This window comes from Saccopteryx leptura, chromosome 9 (assembly GCF_036850995.1).
Source record: "Saccopteryx leptura isolate mSacLep1 chromosome 9, mSacLep1_pri_phased_curated, whole genome shotgun sequence".
In the NCBI taxonomy this organism is placed as follows: Eukaryota; Metazoa; Chordata; class Mammalia; order Chiroptera; family Emballonuridae; genus Saccopteryx; species Saccopteryx leptura.
This window is the reverse complement of record NC_089511.1, coordinates 71,084,611-71,107,583: the sequence shown is the minus strand read 5'-3', so window position 1 is coordinate 71,107,583 and position 22,973 is coordinate 71,084,611. Positions and strand designations below refer to the sequence as shown.

Sequence of the window (22,973 nt, the reverse complement as noted above, 5' to 3'; positions counted from 1 at the left end):
GGTGAGTCTGCACTCAATCTGGCAACCTCAAGGTTTCGAACCTCGGTCCTCTGCATCCCAGCCTGATGCTCTATTCACTGCACCACCGCCTGGTCAGGCTACTTTCTTAATGTAATATACAACAGGGCATACCTTAAAACTGATGGTGTTTTGAAACTAAATGAAATATGATGTTAGAACTTGATGAACTGCCTCCCCCTCCCCAGACTCACCCCCACCAGCCCCTTCTTCCCAGGGAGATGCCACTCCCTGGCCACAGAGTCTTAGACCCAACAGATATGTTCTCTGCAGCCCTCCCCTGACTCGCTCGTTCTGAGTCAGGTCACAGTAGTCCTTTCAGTGAGCATCTGTGGATTTCTTGAATGTCTGAAATTGTGCATTCTTGGCCTTCCCTTTTGAATAATAACAAAGTAGCATGTGGAATTCCTGGTTGACAGCTTTCCCCGCTCAACACTCTGAGGATGATTCTTTCCCACCTCCAAGCATCCTTTGTTGCTGACAAGAAGTCTGCTGTCAGAACTGTCTTTACAAATGTTCTTCCTTTCCCTGTGGGCTGCTTTTTAGTTTCTCTTGAGTTTTGAATTTCTGAAGTGTCACCATGATTTTCATTGATTCAATATTTTCAACCTGAAGACTCATGGGTTTTATTTCGGAAAATTCTCAGCCATGATCTCTTAAAACACTGCTTCTCCACATTCTATTTTCTGCCTCTGGAACTCTTGAGCATATGGAGCCTCTCGTTCTACTTACAGCAGCTGTTTTGTCTCTCCTTCCCACCTGACAGGCAGTTTGCTACATGCCTCCCTAGACCCCACCCCCCATTGTAGCAGATCTGGGCTCCATCTCATGGTCATGGAGGGGCGTGGCAGGTCCAGACACTGAGTGCTTGGGCAGTGGGGCCTGGGTGAGGGGCTCCTAGCTTTTCCTAGCTGCCTTAGAACACAGATTTCATGCACACCAAGCCCTGGGTGGCGGTCAGAGCTAAAGGCCAGGAGGGTTTTATCCAGACCTTGCTTTCTGCACTGATCCCGGCTTTGGTTCTGTCCAAGGTGAAGTGACTGCTCTCAGCAGCATGTAAGAGTCAGCCTCCTGAAGGTTTTGTGTATTTCCAGACCGGAGCCCAGCACCTGCAGCGCGGACCTTCCCCTGCTGCTGCACACATCTCTCTCACCCCTGCCCACATGGATGTCTTATATTCAGTGTGGTTCTGTTTTAAAACTAAAAGTAGAAATTCTTTCATTACTATATGTATGGGGAGTGATATGTGTAGACTGCAAGATGTGGACTTATATTCTTTCTTTTCTTTTTTTTTTGACAGAGACAGAGAGAGGGACAGACAGACAGGAAGGGAGAGAGATGAAAGCATCATTTCTTCATTGTGGCACCTTAGTTGTTCACTGATTGCTTTCTCATGTGTGCCTTGACTGGGATGCTCCAACTGAGCCAGTGACCTTGGGCTTCAAGCCAGTGACATTTGGGCTCAAGCCAGCGACCATGGGGTCATGTCTATGATCCTACACTCAAGCCAGTAAAGCCCTTGCTCAAGCCGGTGACTCTGCGCTCAAGCTGGATGAGCCTGTGCTCAAGCCAGTGACCTCGCGGTTTCAAACCTGGTCCTCTGTGTTCCAGTCCAATGCTCTACTCACTGTGCCACTGCCTGGTCAGGCTCACATTCTTTCTTGACTAGAAGCCCCCATTACGTCTCCAGCAGTCTTATCTGACCAAGACAGTCCCCAGTTCAAACATTCAACGGTGCCCCTCTCATCTATACAGGGTCTCCTACATGCCACTCTCTGCTGGCTCATGACCTGAGCCTTATCACACACAATGCCCTGATGGCCATGATGTCCCTGCCCTCAAGTGGGTCTTATACCTTCATGGAGTCCCCCTTCTGCCATCAGCACGGGGTGAGTTCCATAGTCTTATTCCCATCTTGCTACACCCCATTATTGTGTCCGTCTTTCCTCCTAGTCTGTCCAGTGCTCGAGGGCAGGAGGGGCTTATTGCTTTTTAATTTTATTATATTATTATTTCTTTGTTACTTTTTTTTTTTTTCCTGAAGTTGGAAATGGAGGCAGTCAGACAGACTCCCGCATGCGCCTGACCGGGATCCACCCGGCACACCCACCAGGGGGCGATGCTCTGCCCATCTGGGGCATTGCTCTGTTGCGACCAGAGCCACTCTAGCACCTGAGGCAGAGGCCATGGAGCCATCCTCAGCGCCCGGGCCATCTTTGCTCCAATGGAGCCTTGGCTGCAGGAGGTGAAGAGAGAGACAGAGAGGAAGGAGAGGGGGAGGGGTGGAGAAGCAGATGGGCGTTTCTCCTGTGTGCCCTGGCCGGGAATTGAACCTGGGACTCCTGCACACCAGGCCGATGCTCTACCACTGAGCCAACCGGCCAGGGCTGGCTTATTGCTTCTAGAGCCCTAGTATCTGGGCAGCGCCCGGCACTGACTAGATGGTCACCGGGGGTGGTGTGGGTGGGGACACAGATCTTAAGTTAGACCTGCTCATCAAAAGTTAACTAACAGTCTTGTGAGCAGATGTTCAAACAAAAACTTGTACACAAATGTTTATAGTAGCTCTCTATTCACAATAGCTAAAGGTGTGAACAACTCAAGTGATGAATGAATAAACAAAATGGAATACCATTCATCCATAAAAAGGGATAGAGTTCTGATACATGCTGCATAATGAATCTTGAAGAAATTGTTATGTGAAGGAAGTCAGACACAAAGATCACATGTTATACAATTTCATTTATATGACATGCCCAGAACAGGCAACTCCACAGAGACAGAGGCAGATTGGATTGGTAGTTGCCAAGGAGGAGGAGAATGAACTGCTTAAAATAAAGTTACCCAATGGCTCCAGACCATTCTGGGTGACCTGATGCAAACTGACTTGAATTGTCCAGATACTTTACAGCTCCCAAAGCATAGGAAATGGTCTACACGGGGCTGGTCAAATTAAAAATAGCTTCCTGATTAGTTTAGAACATTCTGCTCTGCAGAATGAGCACGTGTGAACACGCGGTGGTGGAGAGGGAGGTGGGGAGGCCATGCTGGGAGTAGGGCCCGATTCCACACTCACCTTCAGCAACCTCCAAAGGGCCTTGGGACTTGCGGAGCTCCTTTACTGTTTCCAGGAACTCCTTCCCCCCTGCCTTTTCCAAGGCCTTACCTGTGAAGGAAACAAGGGGAAGCCATTGTAGTTGTTCTGTTCAATGTCAGTAGTTACCCTGTTTGACATACTTTTACTAGGCCAGAAAAAGCAAACCATACTAGAAAGTTTTCTGGAATAAAACTTTGCAACTGAAATCCTGGTTTTGCCAGTGGTCCATGGCAAGGGTCTCTAGCTCTCTAGCTTCTGTCCATTAGGACTCAGAGTCTAACAAACTCTTAAAGGACCTTTTTAGGGAGTGATTTGGCCATAAAGTGTCTCATGACATGAATCCTGAAGATGATTAAAAAAAAAATTGAGGCTCCAGCGTTTTGTTCTCTGGGCTCAGTACCTGTTATGTTGGTTAAATTTAATGTGTTGATTTAAGGCAGCACTCCATACTGGGGGGCTTCTCTCAGACTCCCTTGTCACCAGCTTCTAAGCCTGGTCCCAGAGCCACCCATGGGGATGCAGCCACAAAGGGGAGTCCTGGCCTGAGGTGGCCAATGGCTCAGCAGAAGCCTCTGCGTAGAGCACTGGGGTCCTGCTCCTCTCTCACTACCATCAGTGTGTTGTAACTCGTTGGTATAAAAAGACAGACACAGGTCAAGTCCAGGCGGGAATGTTATTTCCTAACGTAGGCACTGATTTTCAATGGAAAATCAGAGCTTTCCACTGGGAGATCCTTCAAGTCCTTGCTGCTGGGACAATTCCCGACTCAATATTTCAGGGTGTGCTTCTCCAGAGGCCAAGTGGAACCTCCAGGAGATGGCAGGATTCTCCCTCTTGCCACTAGGAACCCGACCTATGTGCCCCAGGGATCCTCACGACTCTGAGGTGACAAACAGGTGTTTCGTCCAGGCCAAGATGACTGCTGCTCTCAGGCTGGAGAGGAGGCATTTCCCCTCATACACGTCCCTTTTCTATGGCATTTGGTGATCTGAATGTCTGGGGCAAGTCTCAACTCTCTCTCTTTATGGTTATTAGTAATTATTATTATTCAGTTGAGGCTTCCCTAGAGGTGGGATGAGGGAATCTCCTCACTCCACATTCACACACTCAAGTGGATTTGGAGGGCCACCGTGCATTGTACAGATCAGTTTTGAAAAATGTCACCCCGGCAGTCACTCTTCACTGGGGAGGGGGTGGAGAGGGCATTTCTTCATTAATGTACTTGGTTTCAGTGATACAATTTGGATACAGTGAACATGGGCTTTCTCAAGTGCCTCTAATCTCCTTTCTTGCCCTCAGAATCCTGGCCAGTGTTGATGTGGGTCAGAGAAACCTGGAGAAGGTCAGGTAACCGAAGCTGGCCAGCAGGTTCATGCTGGAAGCAGGGGAAACAGGTCTAAGCTGCTGCACTCTGCAGCAGGCCAGAGGACAGGTGAGAGTGTGTAGAAGGAAAGGGAGACCACCCTCTTCTCCGAGGACTTCTAAGAACAAAGCAGCAGGGGACTGATGAGCAGACCTTCTCTGTTAAAGTGTTCCAGGGCAGAAATGAAAGAGTGCTCGAGTGAGAGCATCGCATTTTGTAGCCCCTGACGGACGTTCAGACTAGAAAAGGCTGCTAGTGGGAGACAGCCAACCAGGCACTGAGTGCCTCCGGTGGGAGAAACTCCGCCCACCAAGCAGGCTTGCTCACATTGTTGAACCCGAATCTTAAGCCTCTAGATCAACTACCAACTTATAAAAAAGACAAAGAAACATGATTGATGACACCAGGAGTATGCAGTCAGCAAGATCCAGACTGTGGGAAACCCTACAGAACAAACGGCCCACTTTCCTCCACAAATAAATTACAAAAGTGAGAGAGAGAGAGAGAGACAGACTGAAAGAGAAACTTACGGGTTATAAGAGACTTATCATCCAATTGCAATATGTGGGCTTATTTGGATCCTTAAGTAAACAAATTTAAAAAATCAATTGACATTTATAATCCAACTGGAATTCAAACAATGATATTTGATATTAAGTTAAATTTTTTAGTAGTGATATGATATTAAAGTTACGTATTTTTTTAAAAGCCCTCATTGCTTTGGCCAGATAGCTCAATTGGTTGGAGTGTTATCCTGGTATGCCACGGTTACATATATAAGAATCAACCAATGAATGCATAAATGAATGGAACAACAAATCAATGTTTCTCTCCCTCCCTCTCTCCCTTCCTCTTCCTCTAAAATCAATCAATCAATCAATCAATCAATCAATCAAAAATGTAAAAAGTCTTCCTTCTGAAATATTCACAGATAAAATGATATGATATCTGGAGAGATGCAGGTAGGGGCAGAATTGAAACAAAGGATCATGGCTTGATGATCATGCAACTGGGTGCACAGGGTTTCATGACACTTTTCTGCTATTTTATATATGCTTGAACTTTTCCGTAATAGCAAACAATGTTTTTTTGTTTTGTTTTTGTTTTAGAGACAGAGACAGGAAAGGAAAGAGAGGGAGGAAAGATGAGAAGCATCAACTCATAGTTGCAGCACCTTAGTTGTTCATTGATTGCTTCTCATACGTGCCTTGACTGGGGGCTCCAGCAGAGCCAGTGACCCCTTGCTCAAGCCAGTGATTCTGGGCTTCAAGCCAGCAATCTTGGGGTCATGTTGATGATCTTGTGCTCAAGCCAGTGATCCTATGTTTAAGCTAGAGATCCCTGGGTTTTGAACCCAGAACTTCAGCATTCTAGGTCAACATTCTATCCACTGTGCTACCATTGGTCAAGTGCAAACAGTGTTTTAAAAAGAATAAATCAGGGTCTTATCTGCCTGGGTTTATTGGTTTGGCTGATGGTAGTGGAGTATGGAACACAATGGGGGAAATGCCTTCTAACAACATCGCAATATGAAGAATATGATTTATCAAATGCTTATGAGCCCAGTCCTGAGCTAATCCCCGTCTAGGTGTTATCTTATTTATATTCACAGCACCCTCAGGAATCAAGAACTGTTACCCTCACTGACAGGTGAGGGAACTGAGGTTCAGAGTGTTAAGAAACCTGCCTAAAGTCAGAGTTAAGAAGTGATTCGTAAAGTCCAGGACACAGACCCAGGCTGATCTCAGAACCTCCACTGCTGGGAGCTGAGTGTGAGTTTTTCCTCCAATACCAGCGCTCTCTCCATTCTACCCCTACTCTGCCACTTAACAGTTGGAATTTTTATCGTTTTCCTAACATAAAAATGCAAATCATAGAAAAGATAAAGTGGAACACTACCACTTGTTTTGTTTGTGGGAAGCTAGGGCACACTTCCAAACAGAGCTCAAGATTCAAATCACTAGGGGAGTCTTTCCATAGAGGTGGGGAAGTGGCCGTTAGCGGGGCCTGAGCTGGGTTTGAAGAATGGAGAAGGGATTGTCACCATCTCTGTTCCTATGCAAGAGAAGTCCTGCTTCTCTGTATCAAATTTCTCTTTCTCCCACCAGTGCTATCCTATCCCCTTTTCAGCAAAGCAAGTGGCGTCTGATGCCAAAGCGGGAACATAAGTGAGCCCAGCAGCCTGGGGCCCCAGGGCTGAAGTGCTAGCTTGCCCCAAATCGCCTAACTCAGAAGTGAGCCCTGCATCCCACAGACAAAGCCCTTTCTTTGCTCAGTTTACGCTTTCCATTTAAAAAACTATTTATTTATTTATTCATTTTAGAGAAAGAGAGGAGGGGGAGGAGCAGGAAGCATCAACTCCCATATGTGCTTTGACCAGGCAAGCTCAGGGTTTTGAACTGGCGACTTCAGCATTTCCAGGTTGACGCTTTATCCACTGCGCCACCACAGGTCAGGCCTCTCACTTTACTCTTTCAATGGAGAGCTTAATAAGGAACTTCTGCCTTGTGAAAATGGCTAAGATGGTGACCATTTAGTATGCCATTATTTCTTGTGCCTTTGATAGCTTACATTCCCAAGCTCTTCCACCTAGTCTGGTAACATTTAAAGACAACTAATTTTTCCTAGATGGCCATTTCCTTTTTACCAATGGTGTTCTCAATATTTAAGTTTAAAATATACGTAGAGTTTTACCCAAAACATGTACAATAAAGTTTATAGCAGGATTACTCATTGTGGTCTAAATTAGAAACTACCCAAATGCAACCAATTGTAGAATGGATCAACAAATTGTGGTATATTCCTGAAGTGAAATACTATATAGCAAAGAAAATGAATGGCTTATAACCATACTCAACAATATGGGTGGATTTCACAAACACAAAGTTGAGTTAAAGAAGCCAAACACAAAAGAAGACATACTGCATGACTTCATTTATATAAACTCCAAAGCAGATGACACCACCTGTGCTGTTAGAGGATAAGACAGTGGTCACCCATGGAGGGAACGGTGACTGGGTACAGGGAGGAGGGGGACTTCTGAGGTGCTGGTTACAAAGATGTGTTCACTTTGAGAAGAATTCACTAAGCTGTGCACTAATGATCTATTTTTATATAACATTTCATTAAAATCTCAAATATGTATGCAGATTTAAAACAAAATTAGCTACTCTCTAATAATGCTGTTCAGCTACAGACAGGTGGAGTTTGACGTGGTTCCCCAAGCAGGGGATGCCCCGTTGACAGTGACCCATTTCACAAGAACTTGCCCAAATAGTAGGCTATACTATGGCACTTCTATTAAAGTCTCAGGACCTTACCTATATCTTCCTTGAGGTCAATTTCAGCTGTGGTTGGGTGGACAATGCCCTCCACTCTCATGGAGCCAATATGGCTGATGTCACTCTGGGTCAGGGACAGCTGCATTAGGAAAAGAAGATGAAGAGTGTGGGAGAGATTACATTCTATTAAAAATCTTCATATCCCACATCTTATCTGTTAATTCTCTCAATTATTAATACTGAATGTCAACACAAAGGGGTGTACATGGAGCAACTGTCTCAAGTTTCCCAGGTGTTGGGCTTTCTTTTATTTTTTAATTTAATTTTTTAAAGATTTCATTTATTGATTTTAGAGAGAGGAGAGGGAGAGAGAGGAAGGATGGGGGCGGGGGGACAGGAAGCATCAACTTGCTTCCGTAAGAGCCTTGACCAGGCAAGCCCAAGGTCTTGAACTGGTGACTTCATCAGCATTCCAGGTCGATGCTTTATCCACTGTGCCACCACAGGTCAGGCTATGGTGTTGGCCTTTCAATAGCTCTTTCTCTGTAGCCTAAGCATTCATTCCCCAATCCTGGCAGCCTCAGTGTTCAGTGACATATTATCTGAGTAGCTCTTGCAAGGGAAACCCAGGGCTTGCTTTTTGGCCTATGACTTCTGTATCCTGTATTCTTCCCAGAGCAGCACAGACCTTTGGGGCAGGGATACAAAGCTGACAATCTTGCTTGAGAGAAGTGATGGGCTCCAGGACCCTGACTTGGGCCTCTGTCTGGCCGCCTTGCCTTTATGGGACTACATTCTTGGGGCTACACTTGTGAAATGCTGCCCTATGTGCTCATAGCTTAGTGGCGTGGAGGCATTACCCGCTGTGAGCAAGAACTCCTGTTCTCCTAGAGCAGTGAGAGACAGTGAATCATCATGGAACTATGGACAGCTCTTAGAGGGGACATAAATTCCACCTCTTTACTTCTGGGCTTTCATCAGTGATGAATTAGGAAACTGCCACATTTACACTCTTATTATAACATGCTCTTCCCAATGGCTTCAACTGAGGTTCATACTGTACCATTGTCAGGCTACTAGAGATGTGATTAACTGTTTCTTTGTGGATCTTTTTCAGCCCCAGTTGAGTTGATAGCTAAATCTTCCAGTTGGTAAATTTTATGCGGTGGGAATGAATTACGTGCATGTCTGGCGGGGCTGCTGATGTGCGGCTGGAGATGGTTCAAATGTCTAGCCTTGTCTGTTTTCTTCCTAAAGTCCAGAAAGGCAAGCTACTAAATTATTGGCAAATCATTCACTTCTAACTCCAGGGATTTTCAGGAGACATATTTCTGTTTTCTTTCTTTGATACATTACATTGAGCCATAGAAAGTGGACCTCCCAAAGTCTGTTTGAGAAAGTTAGCTAAGAGAATTATGGTGAGCACAGAAATTGCTGGGGCATGGGGAATTTCCAGAAAAACTAGTAATACCATCTTATCTACTGCCCAGAAGGATTCTCTGCACTGACCAATGTCAGCATGAAAAATTCTCAGCATTAAAGAGCTTGTTTACTCTCACAATGCAGACATTGCCCTAGCTCTTTAGTTTAAAAAATAAATAATGTAAGACCAGAATCAAAGTCAGATTAGGGGAGCCAGGGATGAAGAAGGCATCATTGTGTGTAAACAGTATGTTATAAAAATGCAATTATGTTTTGGCATGACCAGTGGTGGTATAGTGAGTGGACAGAGTTGACCTGGGATGCTGAGGTTCCTGGTTCAAAATCCTGAGGTCATCAGCTTGAGCGTGGGTTCTCCAGCTTGAGTGTGGGGTCACTGGCTTGGTTGTGGCATCATTAACATGATCCCAAAGTCACTGACTTGAGCCCAATGTTGCTGGCTTGAGCAAGGGGTCACTAGTTTAGCTGGAACCCCCCAATCAAGACACATATGAAGCAATCAATGAACAACTAAAATGAAGGAACTATAAGTTGATGCTTCTCATCTCTCTCCTCCCTCCGTCTTTCTCTCTTCCTGTCTCTCTCTCTCTCTAAAAAAATCAATTAAAAATGCAATATTATTTTACTATAGCATAGTATAACTCTCTTTCTTACCTTCTGCCCTAGAACAAGGCTCTTGGAAGATAGGATGGTGAATCCATCCCCAGGCCCATCTTCAGAGGTGGAATTTGAAGTTCCTTCTTTATCGCTGTCCTTTGGTTTGGACTGTGGGTAGAAATCAGAAAGACAGATGGGAAATTATTTGGAAAAAGTCCAAAGTGGCTTGATAAATCTCTTCCTGTGGCTACCACCAGGGTGGACATGAAAGGCAGTGGTTGGCATTATGTTCTGCTGTTCTTGATGGAGGGAAGCAAGGGACATCAATATAAGAGAAAGAAAAGGAGATTGCCAAAATACAGTATGCTAAAGTGTTCATGTGTACCTGTAGTTGTCACTCAAACCCGGACACAGGTATGTTATTCTTGCTCTTTTCAATGCCTCCAGCTTATGATAATAAGAATGAGAACCGACCCTGGCCAGCTGGTTCAGTGGTAGAACGTCAGCCTGGCGTGCAGGAGTCCCGGGTTCAATTCCCGGCAGGGCACATAGGAGAAGCGCCCATCTGCTTCTCCATCCTTCCCCTTTTCCTTCCTCTCTGTCTCTCTCTTCCCCTCCCGCAGCCGAGGCTCCACTGGAGCAAAGTTGGCCCGGGCGCTGAGGATGGCTCCATGGCCTCTGCCTCAGGTGCTAGAATGCCTCTGGTTGCAACAGAGCAACGCCCCAGATGAGCAGAGCATTGCCCCCTGGTGGGCATGCCGGGTGGATCCCGGTCGGGCACATGCGGGAGTCTGTCTGACTGCCTCCCTGTTTCCAACTTCAGAAAAATACAAAAAAAAAAAAAAAAAAAAAAAAAGAATCAGAACCAAGTGAGGTCATTCTAGCACATTGTTCAACCTCCCTTCTCCCTGGGATTTCCCTGGGGCACTATGGCAGGGAAGTAGGCTCTTATATACTCTCTTGTATTGTCACAGAGGTCTGTGGAGTAAAACTGACAATCTCTGAGACTGCTCTGTCCAATATAACTTCCTGTGATCATGGCAATGTCCTGGGTCTCTGCTGCTCAGAGCAACCGAGGAATGTATTTTAATTAATTAATTTATTTATATTTTTGTGTGTGACAGAGACAAAGAGAGGGACAGATGGGGACAGACAGACAGGAAGGGAGAGAGATGAGGAGCACTAATTCTTCGTTGCAGCACCTTAGTTGCTAATTGATTGTTTTCTCATATATACCTTGACCAGGGGGCTACAGCAGAGTGAGTGACTCCTTGCTCAAGCCAACCACCTTGGGCTTCAAGCCAGAGACCTTTGGGCTAAGCCAGAGACCCCACGCTCAAGCTGGTGAGCCTACGCTCATGGCAGCAACCTTAGGGTTTCAAACCTGAGTCCTCTGCGTCCCAGTTTGATGTTCTATCCATAGCACCACTGCTGGGTCAGGTGAGGAAAAATTTTACATTTGATTTAGTTTTAATTGAGTTATATTCAAATTGAAATAGCCACATGTGGATAGCAGTTACTGTGCTGGGCAGCATAGGAAAGCATTGCTCTGCAAATTGCATCTCTGAACTGTAGCTGTTTAGCATATCAGGTTATCCGAAACACCTGAAGTCCCATTGGCTGGACTTAGGTGACTGTCAAGGGGAGACTAGAGATGTTTAATGTGCAACATGGAGCTCTGGAAAAATAGAAAGCAGAATTCCAGGTTATCAGCTTTCACATGAGATATTAGTGGGAGGGATCTGGAAGCATGAAAACCACCCACGCTTGGGGTTTGGAAATGTCTAGTAGACTCTGCCTGATGTTTTGAGCTCAGTCTCAAGGGTCCCTTATTCTTCTCCATAGATCAGGGGTCCCCAAACTACGGCCCGCGGGCCGCATGCGGCCCCCTGAGGCCATTTATCCGGCCCCCGCCGCACTTCCAGAAGAGGCACCTCTTTCATTGGTGGTCAGTGAGAGGAGCATAGTTCCCATTGAAATACTGGTCAGTTTGTTGATTTAAATTTACTTATTCTTTATTTTCAATATTGTATTTGTTCCCATTTTGTTTTTTTACTTTAAAATAAGATATGTGCAGTGTGCATAGGGATTTGTTCATAGTTTTTTTTATAGTCCGGCCCTCCAACGGTCTGAGGGACAGTGAACTGGCCCCCTGTGTAAAAAGTTTGGGGACCCCGGCCATAGATAGTCTTCTCATTTTCTCCCAGCACCAAGCTGTGCAGAGTCCTCAGCTCTTTGGTGACGTGGCTACACCTTTATCTTTTGAGTTTTCAACTTCCCTCCTGTTCTGTGAGTCCCTGGCTCACAGAGGCAACCTGGCTCACCTTTTTGGATGTCCGAGGTTTGGCAGCCTTGGATTTCTTGCCCCCCTTCTTGCCTGATGTGGCCTTCCTTCCTCTTTTCTCCGGGGGCGGGGAGAGGATAGTTTCTGACTTGCCTTTGGTCCCTCGCTTTTTGGCCAGCAGTTCAGGGTGAATTCTGGGCAGGACGCCTCCGCTGGCAATGGTCACTCCTTTCAGCAGCTGAAGAGAGAAATGCTTGAGTTCAGACAGCTAAGAACTTGTTGATTCTGGACTTAATACCGTTCCAACTGTTGGCAAAACAAAATCTAAATCTGGTCTTTGCTTTCCCAAACAAATTGCATAATACCCAGTTTAATTGGCGTTCCCTGTTTCACTTGCAGAGTGTGTCTCTGTAGGTGTCATGGTCTCCCACTGTCTTGCACAGAAAAGAAGACAAGCAAAGCAAAAGGAAAGGGTATAGAAGTTGAAACCATGATGTTGCCCTGGTCTCTGGAATTTCAGACATAACATAGGATAAAGAGCTTCACACACAGGGAGCACAGCTTGACACAATAAGGTGCAAAGGTCAATGCTGGGGCTAGAGCCAGTTAGCAACAGACCAGCGGTCTCCACACTCTGATCACGTAGTCCATCAGTAAAATGTGTTTGACCAGGCACCTCCCAGCTGATACCTGTTTACTTTAATCAGCATGAGCTGCTCCATGATACTTTCTGCACACTCTAAAGCAGCTCTATCCAAGTGTGGTCTGTAGCCAGGGCTGGTGCACACACTGTTAGTTACCCATTAGTGACAAAGTACAGAAATCACAAGGAAGAGCTGAGAAACTTTTATACTAAATTGATGGCGTTATTGTCTATCTATTGGATTTGATAACAAAAAAAAAATGGTGGTTTATATATAGTTTCTATTTTTTAATTTTCCTAGTAATTATTTCTTACTGTAGTTTTGGAAATTCTCAGTCCATGATAAATTGGAAATAAGAACCACTTCACCACAGACAGTTTGAGAAAATGGGATTAGAAAATAAACACAAATAAAAATTCTTATACTATCGACCTGCCACCTTGTACATTTCATGCCACTTGGGAGTCAGTTCTAAAATTTAAGAGGTCAGCTTTAATTTACAAAGAAGGGCTCTCCTGCCCTCATCAGCATACATTGTTAACAAAGTTTGGGAGAAGAAATTGTGAAGAGAATAACACATCTGCCCTACACCTTTCCCAGCAATACACTGAGCTTGCTTTCAAAGAGGAAAAGAAGGTCTGGCCAGGTCCAGAATAGATAGAAGCGACCTATTCCAGATGCAATTTTACTTTGAAGCTGAATGATATGACTAGCAGGATTGGTTCTTCTCTGATGTGATCTAAATTTTTGGTGTAAATGTGACCGGAAACTAGCAGCAATGATCTGTAGCTAGCCAGGTCCACAGCAGTAGTGTGTTTGGCAAACTCATTTGGTGGCATGTGTTTGTGCTGCAGACATACCTGATTGAGCTCCTCATCATTGGCAACTGCCAGCAGGATGTGTCTTGGGGCTATCCGGGCCTTCTTGTTGTCCCTCGCCGCGTTCCCAGCCAATTCTAGAATTTCCGCTGAAATTACATGGGAGAGTTAATAGGCAATTACAGAATGGGGTCTGAGCTTTCTAAAGCTTTTCTTTGGGAATGGTCTTCAAGTTTGATCACATTTATTCATTTGTGATTTTTATATCTGGGTCTGGAAAGAAATCCAGAAAGCTGAAAAGAATTCAGGTTATTGACAAATAAGATATTTTAGTGAGACCTGATATATGGTCCTGTAACAGTTTTCTAAGTTGTCCCTCGACATTAATTCTTCCCCATCCCCCTTAGTATATGAACCTTGCTAAATTTTTTGCTGAGACCATAACCATAGAAAGGAATGAAGACAGTTTTTCCTAACCTCCCTTGTTGATAAGTGTGGTCATGTGACTAAGTTCTGACTAATGAAAGCCAAGCAGTTGTGATGTCTAGTGCTCTTTCCTTTTCTACCAGTAGACTGAGCACATGATGGCTGGAATGTGAGCAGTCATCTTTGACCAAGAGGAAGAAGTTGAGGATGATAAGTAACAAGAGAGAAGAAACTGAGGTGTCTTATGACAGTGGAGGTTCCTTACCAACCTGGATTATGTTCTATAGACTTATTTTGTATGAGAAAGAAATAAACTCTTATTTAAGCTACTGTCAGCAGGAATTAATCCTGACCAAAACAAAACCCTAACATTGGAACTGAGCTTCTTTTGGCCTACAGACAGCAGGGCTATCTCTGAAGAGAACAGCGATGTAGGTAGAGTCTGTCTTGGTGCCCACTGGGAGCCCTTTCAGAAACTCCTTTCCTCTTTCCTTGATGCTCAGGTCCCTCTTGTCCTAACGGAAAGTGAATGGGGAGAACTGACTTATACTACGGAGTGAGGAAATGTTTAACCCGAGAAGTGAATTCTCACTACGAGGCCTGTGATGGAAGGGATGTTGGGGCCCAGGGGTTTTCCACATACCACTCAGAACCTAAGCATGGCTCTGAGTTTAACAAACATATCATTTGGTAAATGTGAAAGAATTGATAGGAAGGAATTTTCCTAACCTTAACCCTAATCCTAACCCTAACCCTAACACATGCAGCTCCTTGAGTGTGGCTCTTCCACAAAATAGCATGAGTGGGTGCTACCTCGATAAGGAATGTACCTACCTATATAGTTTAAGTTTAAAAAATTTGGCTCTCACAAGAAATTTCAATCGTTGTACTGTTGATATTTGGCTCTGTTGACTAATGAGTTTGCCAACCACTGTCCTAACCCTAACCCAGGGGTCCCCAAACTACGGCCCGCAGGCCACATGCGGCCCCCTGAGGCCATTTATCTGGCCCCACCGCACTTCCAGAAGGGGCACCTCTTTCATTGGTGGTCAGTGAGAGGAGCATAGTTCCCATTGAAATACTAGTCAGTTTGTTGATTTAAATCTACTTGTTCTTTATTTTAAATATTGTATTTGTTCCCGTTTTGTTTTTTTACTTTAAAATAAGATATGTGCAGTGTGCATAGGGATTTGTTCATAGTTTTTTTTTATAGTCCGGCCCTCCAGCGGTCTGAAGGACAGTGAACTGGCCCCTTGTGTAAAAAGTTTGGGGACCCCTGCCCTAACCCTTTCTCCTAACCCTTTCCCTAACCCTAACCCTAACCCTTCTCATGACTTCACATGCTACCAACCTTTTTGAGTCCAAAATATATTTAATCTGTAGAATTGTTTTATATCATATGTATGATTTTTCCTTCCATTTTTCCTTCTTCCTCAATTTTAGAATGATGTTCTGTTAAATCAAAATTGTCTCCCTTCAAAACTGAATGAACCTATAAAGAAAATTCCTTCCCTTAGAAAGCTAAAGGCAGCCCTGGCCGGTTGGCTCAGCGGTAGAGCGTCGGCCTAGCGTGCGGAGGACCCGGGTTCGATTCCCGGCCAGGGCACACAGGAGAAGCGCCCATTTGCTTCTCCACCCCTCTGCCTCGCTTTCCTCTCTCTCTCTTCCCCTCCCGCAGCCAAGGCTCCATTGGAGCAAAGATGGCCCGGGCGCTGGGGATGGCTCTGTGGCCTCTGCCCCAGGCGCTAGAGTGGCTCTGGTCGCAACATGGCGATGCCCAGGATGGGCAGAGCATCGCCCCCTGGTGGGCAAAGCGTCACCCCATGGTGGGCGTGCCGGGTGGATCCCGGTTGGGCGCATGCGGGAGTCTGTCTGACTGTCTCTCCCTGTTTCCAGCTTCAGAAAAATGAAAAAAAAAAAAAAAAAAGAAAGCTAAAGGCAATGTACCAATGAATTATTTCACTAATATGAGGGGGAAAATGTGGGTATGTGCATGTGTGCATAAATTTATTGTGTGATGTGTTGCAAAGACACCCATGTGCATGTGTGTGTGTGTATTAGCGATTTGTTGGTGCAATGGCATAAATACTAAACCCTAAAATTAACATATAATTCTGAATGTCTTTATAATCAACCCAAGTTCAAATAAAATAACACATGAAACTGCCATCATTTATAAAATCTATGGCAATAAAATAAAAAAATAAAAACTTGGCATAAGTATCTTATTAATAAGCAAATGTAATTAACAAAAATTAGAATAAAATAAGCATTAGAGTTAAATATTTATATGGCATTTCCATAATGGAAAGTACTACATCACTGCAAATTCACCTCACACATCCTTTCTGGGTTATTAAGCAATGAATATTGTGTTTACCAACAATTCATTTATACAGTGGTCATGTTTTCTGAACCAAAAATGGGGGGCACTGAGGTTTGAGAAGTATGAACATATTTGTTATATGCCATATTAATGCCATATTAGATCATTTGTTTGCTGCATCCATGCTGTTGCCCAACAACACTTTCTTTTCTTTATCCTTTTTTTTTTCTTTTGTTGACAGGGACAAAGAGAGGGACAGATAGGGATAGACAGACAGACAGGAAGGGAGAGAGATGAGAAGCATTAATTCTTTGTTGCAGCACCTTAGTTGTTCATTGTTTGCTTTCTCATATGTACCTTGATTGGGGGGCTACAGCAGAGCAAGTGACCCCTTGCTCAAGTCAGTGACCTTGGGCTCAAGCCAGCGACCTTGGGCTGCAAGCCAGCGACCTTTGGGTTCCAGCCAGTGACCATGGGGTCATGTTTATGATCCCATGCTCAAGCCAGTGACCCCATGCTTAAGCTGGTGAGCCTGCGCTCAAGCTGGACAAGCCCACACTCAAGCCGGCAACCTTGAGGTTTCGAACCTAGATCCTCTGGCAACCTTGAGGTTTCAAACCTAGATCCTCTGTCTCCCAGTCCGATGCTCTATCCACTGCGCCAACTCCTGGTCAAGCAACACTTTATCTTAAAAAGTGTGCCCATCAAGGCCCTGGCTGGTTGGCTCAGTGGTAGAGTGTTGGTCCTGCGTGTGGATGTCCTGGGTTCAATTCCAAGTTAGGGCACACAAGAAAAGCGACCATCTGCTTCTCCACCTCCCTCTCCTTTCTCACTATCTCTCTCTTTTCCTCCCTCAGCCATGGCTTGGTTGGAGCAAAGTTGGTCCCGGGCACTAAGGATGGCTCCATGGGCTCACCTCATGTGCTAAAAATAGCTCGGTTGTCGAGCAGTGGAGCAATGGCCCCAGGTGGGCAAGCATCATCCAACAGTGGGTTTGCCAGTTGGAGCACATGTAGGTCTGTCTCTCTGCCTCCCCACTTCTCACTTAAGAAAAATTAAAAAAAAAATGTAGCCATCAAAATGAAAGGTATCAGCCCTGCCCAGTTGGCTCAGCGGTAGAGTGTCAGCCCGGCGTGTGGAAGTCCTGGGTTTGATTCCTGGTCGGCACACAGAGAACTGCCCATCCGCTTCTCCACCCCTTCTCCTCTCCTTCCTCTTTATCTCTCTCTTCTTCTCCCACAGCCAAGGCTCCATTGGAGCAAGGTTGGCCTGGGCGCTGAGGATGGCTCCATGGCCTCCACCTCAGGCACTAGAATGGCTCTGGCCAAAATGGAGCAACACCCCAGATGGGCAGAGCATCATTCCCTGGTGGGCATGCCAGGTGGATCCCGGTAGGGCACATGCAGGAGTCTGTCTGACCTCCTCCCTGCTTCTAACTTTGGAAAAATACCAAAAAAAGAAAAAAAAAGAGAAACGTAGTTATAAAGCGTCTACTAATAGGCTCACGGTATAACTCTAGATTAAAATGTGCAGCTTCCCATTGTATGCAATAAAAAGGAGTTTTCTGCACATACTCATCTCAGGGACCCCAGATCAGGAAGGAAGGCCACTCCACTCACCCTTTTTTCTAGATAGGTGTAGGGGCCAAGGGAGCCTCCCATTTTAAGCTTCTGAGCAATCAAATTTAATTTAGCATCTTGGACCATCACTCTCCTGCCTCTGTCACCTGCATTTAGAGGAAGAAGTTAAGCATCCTCCCAAGTTCATTAACTTAACTGTCAGCATGAGAAGCAGAGCTAATGGGAAGCCCCTAATGGTCACATTATTTTTTAGCTTGACAGACAGATGCACAGACACGCGATTCACAGACAGAAAATCTGCTGGGATAAAATGCAGCACAGGGGCAGTGCCTCATCAGGCGGCAGGAAGCAAGGGGCAAGGTGAGGCTCGCGTGCAGCTGAGCTCTCAGACGAGCCCTTCTAAAATCAGGTATAAGAAAGAAAATCCTGGCCTGACCAGGCGGTGGCGCAGTGGATAGAGCGTCGAACTGGGATGAGGAGGACCCAGGTTCGAGACTCTGAGCTCATCGGTTTGAGCGCAGGCTCATCTGGTTTGAGCAAAGCTCACCAGCTTGGACCCAAGGTCGCTGGCTCAGTCTGCTGCAGCCCCACGGTCAAGGCACATATGAGAAAGCAATCAATGAACAACTAAGATGTCCCAACAAAAAACTAATGATTGATGCTTTTCATCTCTCTCTGTTCCTGTCTGTCTGTCCCTATCTATCCCTCTCTCTGACTCTCTCTCTCTCTGTCTCTGTAAAAAAAAAAGAAAAAAGAAAATCCTGATCATGTGTTCTCATGCAAAACCAGAAGTAGAGCTTTTGTTTTTTCTTTAAAGAGAAAATCTTAATGATATACAGCAGAAAATCCAGACCAAGGAGTCTTTTTCTCTGTTGAATTTAAGTCTGAACATTCCCTGGGACAGAGACATCACCATTGAAATGTTATATGTGGAAATGACATTAACCACTATTAATATTTTCAAATTCTGTTCTAACAAATGCATTCATGTGAACTATAAGATAAGAGTTAAATATCTATATGGCATTTCCATAATGAGAAGTGCTCCATCACTGCAAGCTCATTCTCACATTTTTTGCACATTATAGTTGCTGCATTCCTGAATGATTTTATTGATCTTAGGAACACAAGTATCCTTTTATTGACAATCAATAGGAAAACTGGATTTATATAGCATACATTTGTTTCGCTGGAAATTCTGTGGGAAAATCATTGTTCTGTTAAGTGGTGGAGACTTCTGTGGAAATGTATAGATTTCCACAGCAAACCTCTGACTGCTTAGAAGTCTCACTTCCAGCAACAGTAACTAACCATCTGGAATGCTGCTGAGTCTCTGGTAGTAAACAAATGATTTCTGTCGCAAAAGGGATGTTGGAAAACTCACCATGCACACTATTTCAAAAGAACCTGTGTCCTCACATTTTGTACATGATCTGAACCAACACCAGCTATCCCAGTCCCCAGCAGATGGGAAATACCACATTGTGGAGGGCTGAAACAGAGGGCATGGTGTGGTCACTCTTCCAAGACTGTCTCTTTCCCCGGACTCTTGGTAATTGTACACTTGCCCACTAGGTGATGGTGGCCTTGGGGCTCTGACTAGGCCCTTTGCTCTGCTTAGGTCATGCAGTCTGTTGGGGGAACCCATCCATTCATGGCTTCAGCTTCCACCTACTTGTCCATGTGGTCAGATCTGCAACTCCAGCTCTGCTGTGATTTTACCTGGGATTCCTCACCTGGGTGTCCCACAGGTAAATCAAACTCCCCAAATCCAAATCACCTCCTTCCCAGACCTGCTCCTGCCATCACCCTTGGGACTGACAGCTCCATCCACACACAGACCTGGGAGTCATTCCCCCCCTCCCCCTGCTTTCTCCTGGCCTCATCGGTCTCACACACCTTTGCCCCTCTACTCCATGCTTCTTGCCATTATCTGAGTTAAAGCTCTCTTCTCTTCCAGCCCAGAAAATTGTAGTGGTTGTCTAAATGACTTCCCTGCCTTAGTTTTGTCCTTCTTCATATTCATGTCAACAAAGCCACCTCTAGGCCATAGGTGTTTTTGTGCAAATTAGAAAAAGATGCCCCTTCCTCAAGACAATTTTTTTGAACAAGACCTTTTACTGCCACCTGCTGGAAATGCTCATAGTAATATACAGTTCTTTGAGGTCCATGATGTGAATGGTGCTCCCTAACTGTGAGCCCTTGTGCAGTGTTCAACCTGCACAACCACACCTATAGTCCTGGCTGCCAAAGTGATCTTTTCAAAACACAAATGTAATAAATGAAAATCACCAGATAAGAAATGCTTGGTGTTAAGTGGATTGACCCAATTGTCTAGAAGTGATGTGCAAGTGATGAGTTTCTCTGTTACACAATGATTTCATGAGGTTCCCTGAAACTCACCCCTGTCTTAAGACCTGTTTGTCCTCTCATTAAAAATATATTTTAAGACATTTCCTTACCATAAAAGTGGTAAATTATTCATTCTCAAGATCTCATATTTTTGTTATCTGTATTGTGCATGAATACAAAATTCTCTTCCAGAGTTTGGGGCTTGCTTTTCAGCCCATTTTTCCTCACTGACATTGGAGAGCTGAATTGGGTTAAACACTTGGGTTGTTCCCATATTTTGGTTATTGTGTATGAGGCTTATAAACATTTGTGTATATATATATTTCATTTTTTTGTATTTTTCTGAAGTGAGAAGCAGGGAGGCAGAGACACACACTCCTGCATGCGCCTGACCGGGATCCACCAGGCATGCCCACTAGGGGGCGTTGTTCTGCCCATCTGGGGCGTTGCTTCATTGTAACCGGAGCCATTCTAGTGCCTGAGGTGGCGGCCATGGAACCATCCTTAGCGCCCAGGCCAACTTTGCTCCCATGGAGCCTTGGCTGTGGGAGGGAAAGAGAGAGACAGAGAGAGAGAGAGAAAGAGAGAGAGAAAGAGAAAGGAGAGGGGGAAGGGTGGAGAAGCAGATGGTTGCTTCTCCTGTGTGCCTTGGCTGGGAATCGAACCCAGGACTTCCACATGCCAGGATGATGCTCTACCACTGAGCCAACTGGCCAGGGCCAAACATTTGTGTATAAATACCTATTTCAGTTTCTGATTTAAGTTCTTTTGGGGCATATACCTACAAGCAAATTGCCAGGTCATATGATAATTCTTTTAACTTTCTAAGGACCCATCAGGCTGTTTCTGCAGCCGCTACACCATTTTTATTACCACCAGCCATGCACAAGGGTTCCAATTTCTCTACATCCTTGCCAACACAAGATACAGTTTTAAATGCATAAAACACATAGGATAACAAAAGAACTGATTACACTGAAATATAGTTTTCAAAGTATTAAAACATATGGGATACAGTAGGCTGTACGCTTCTATACACATTAAATAATGAGATCTAGTGGCAAGTCTCATGAACTACTACTGTGCTTCTGAAGTAATGATAAGTGATGCTCTAGATACTTATAACAATGAAAGTAAGAAAATGTCAGTGATTTCAACTGGTGGAAAAGTCCCAGCTGTTACTGACACTATTGTGGTTTGTTGTCCACATTCATAAGGAAGGAAATGCTAAATTTCAGGTCCAGTTAGTGAAACTAAAGGTAGACTCTGAGGACCCCAGGTTAAAGCCTCTCCTGTGTCTCACCCTCTCCCACCCCACCAGCTGTTGTTCCCTCCCATTTCCCTTCTTTTGGGCCAAACTCCCCAGAAGGACACCTCTTACTCTTCAACCCATTGCAGTTTAGCTTTGACCATACACACCATCCTTGCCAAAGTTGCCATGACCTTGAGGTGGCTGGAGCTGTTGTACTTGCCTGGTTTTACTGGCGTGACCCCTGAGGGTTCTGATTCCCTCTCCTTCCTTTGGTCTGTAGGGCACTGGGTCTCATGCCTTTCACCTTAACCTCTGGCTGCCCATCTCAGCCTCCTTCAACACCCATTCCCCTGTACCTGGCCCGTTCATCCAGGCATGTTGGTGCTCCTCAGGCTGGTCCTGAACTCTCCAGTCTTGTCCTCATGCTCTCTCTAGGTGACCTCATGCTCTCTCTAGGTTCCCATAACCTTTAGTGCAGTCCACCCAAGAAGCCCCATCTATAGTTCCAGCCGACAGCTCCCTCCTGGGTTCCGCACATGCCTAGTAGGTTTTCACTCAATTGCAGCAACAGCTGCATGGTAGCAATTGCTACCATGTGCCTGGAGCGGTGCTAAGCACTTTTCAAGCAGTATCTTACATAATCCTCACAATGACACCAGGAGAGTAAAGTAACATGCCTAATGGTTCTTAGATGATAAGGGGCAGAACCAGAATCCAGTGTCCCTAACCACTCTGCCTTCCTGGGCATCTTGTAGACATCAAAACCCTCCAGTTCCCAACCGAAGCCCTTACCCTGCATCCTGTTGCTCCTCCACTGTTTCCTAAATCCGCTGTAGGTACCATTCTCCACACACTAGCTACTTCCCTTTCTTCTCTTCCTCTTGGCTGGACTCCTTACACATATTCTCCATTCTCTTGTCTCCAAGTGCACATCTCCACGCCTCAACCCACCCAGAAAGGAAGTGGCCAGCCGATGCTGAAAGACTGGTGCTGACCTTGACACCCCTTACCCCTTATCCAATCCATTATTGAGCAGAGCTGACCCTACCCTCCAGATAGTGCCCAAATTAGTCCATTTCTTCTCATCATCCCCACAGTGCACCCCTAGTCCTGGCCACTGTCACTTTTCAAAAGTGACACTAAAAAAGCCCTACCAGTTTCCTGGACACTGATCTTATTTTATTTCCTGCCAAGCCTCCTCCACCTAAAGCCCAGTGATGGCCCTAGAATATCACCTCCCCACTTGACTTCCCCTGGTGAGTGTGAGAATGTGTGTGTGTTCTCACTGCGGCCCTCAAGGACCTGCCACCTCATCTCACTCCCACCCCGTGCCCCAGCCCTGCCATTGCCCAGCTTTCAGGTACACAGAACTTCCTCCAGTTTTGGGCAGGGCCACACACTTCCTCTAAGCATCGGGTCTTCACCCTTGTTCCTCCCCAGCCCAACAATTTCCCCCTAGCTCAACACCCCATCTCAATCTAGTCATTCCTACAAA

General features: G+C 45.4%; 1 protein-coding gene across 1 annotated transcript in view; it reads right to left on the bottom strand.

Annotated features, from left to right (window-relative positions):
• Nucleotides 1-22,973, bottom strand: part of MACROH2A2 (macroH2A.2 histone) — a 54,497-nt gene that overhangs the window by 4,838 nt on the left and 26,686 nt on the right. The window contains exons 3-7 of the mRNA XM_066349613.1: nucleotides 13,585-13,691; nucleotides 12,121-12,318; nucleotides 9,854-9,964; nucleotides 7,799-7,898; nucleotides 3,095-3,184 (exon numbers count right to left, since the gene is read on the bottom strand). Coding sequence (XP_066205710.1) covers nucleotides 3,095-3,184; nucleotides 7,799-7,898; nucleotides 9,854-9,964; nucleotides 12,121-12,318; nucleotides 13,585-13,691 — 606 coding nt within the window. The remainder of the gene's footprint in view (nucleotides 1-3,094; nucleotides 3,185-7,798; nucleotides 7,899-9,853; nucleotides 9,965-12,120; nucleotides 12,319-13,584; nucleotides 13,692-22,973) is intronic.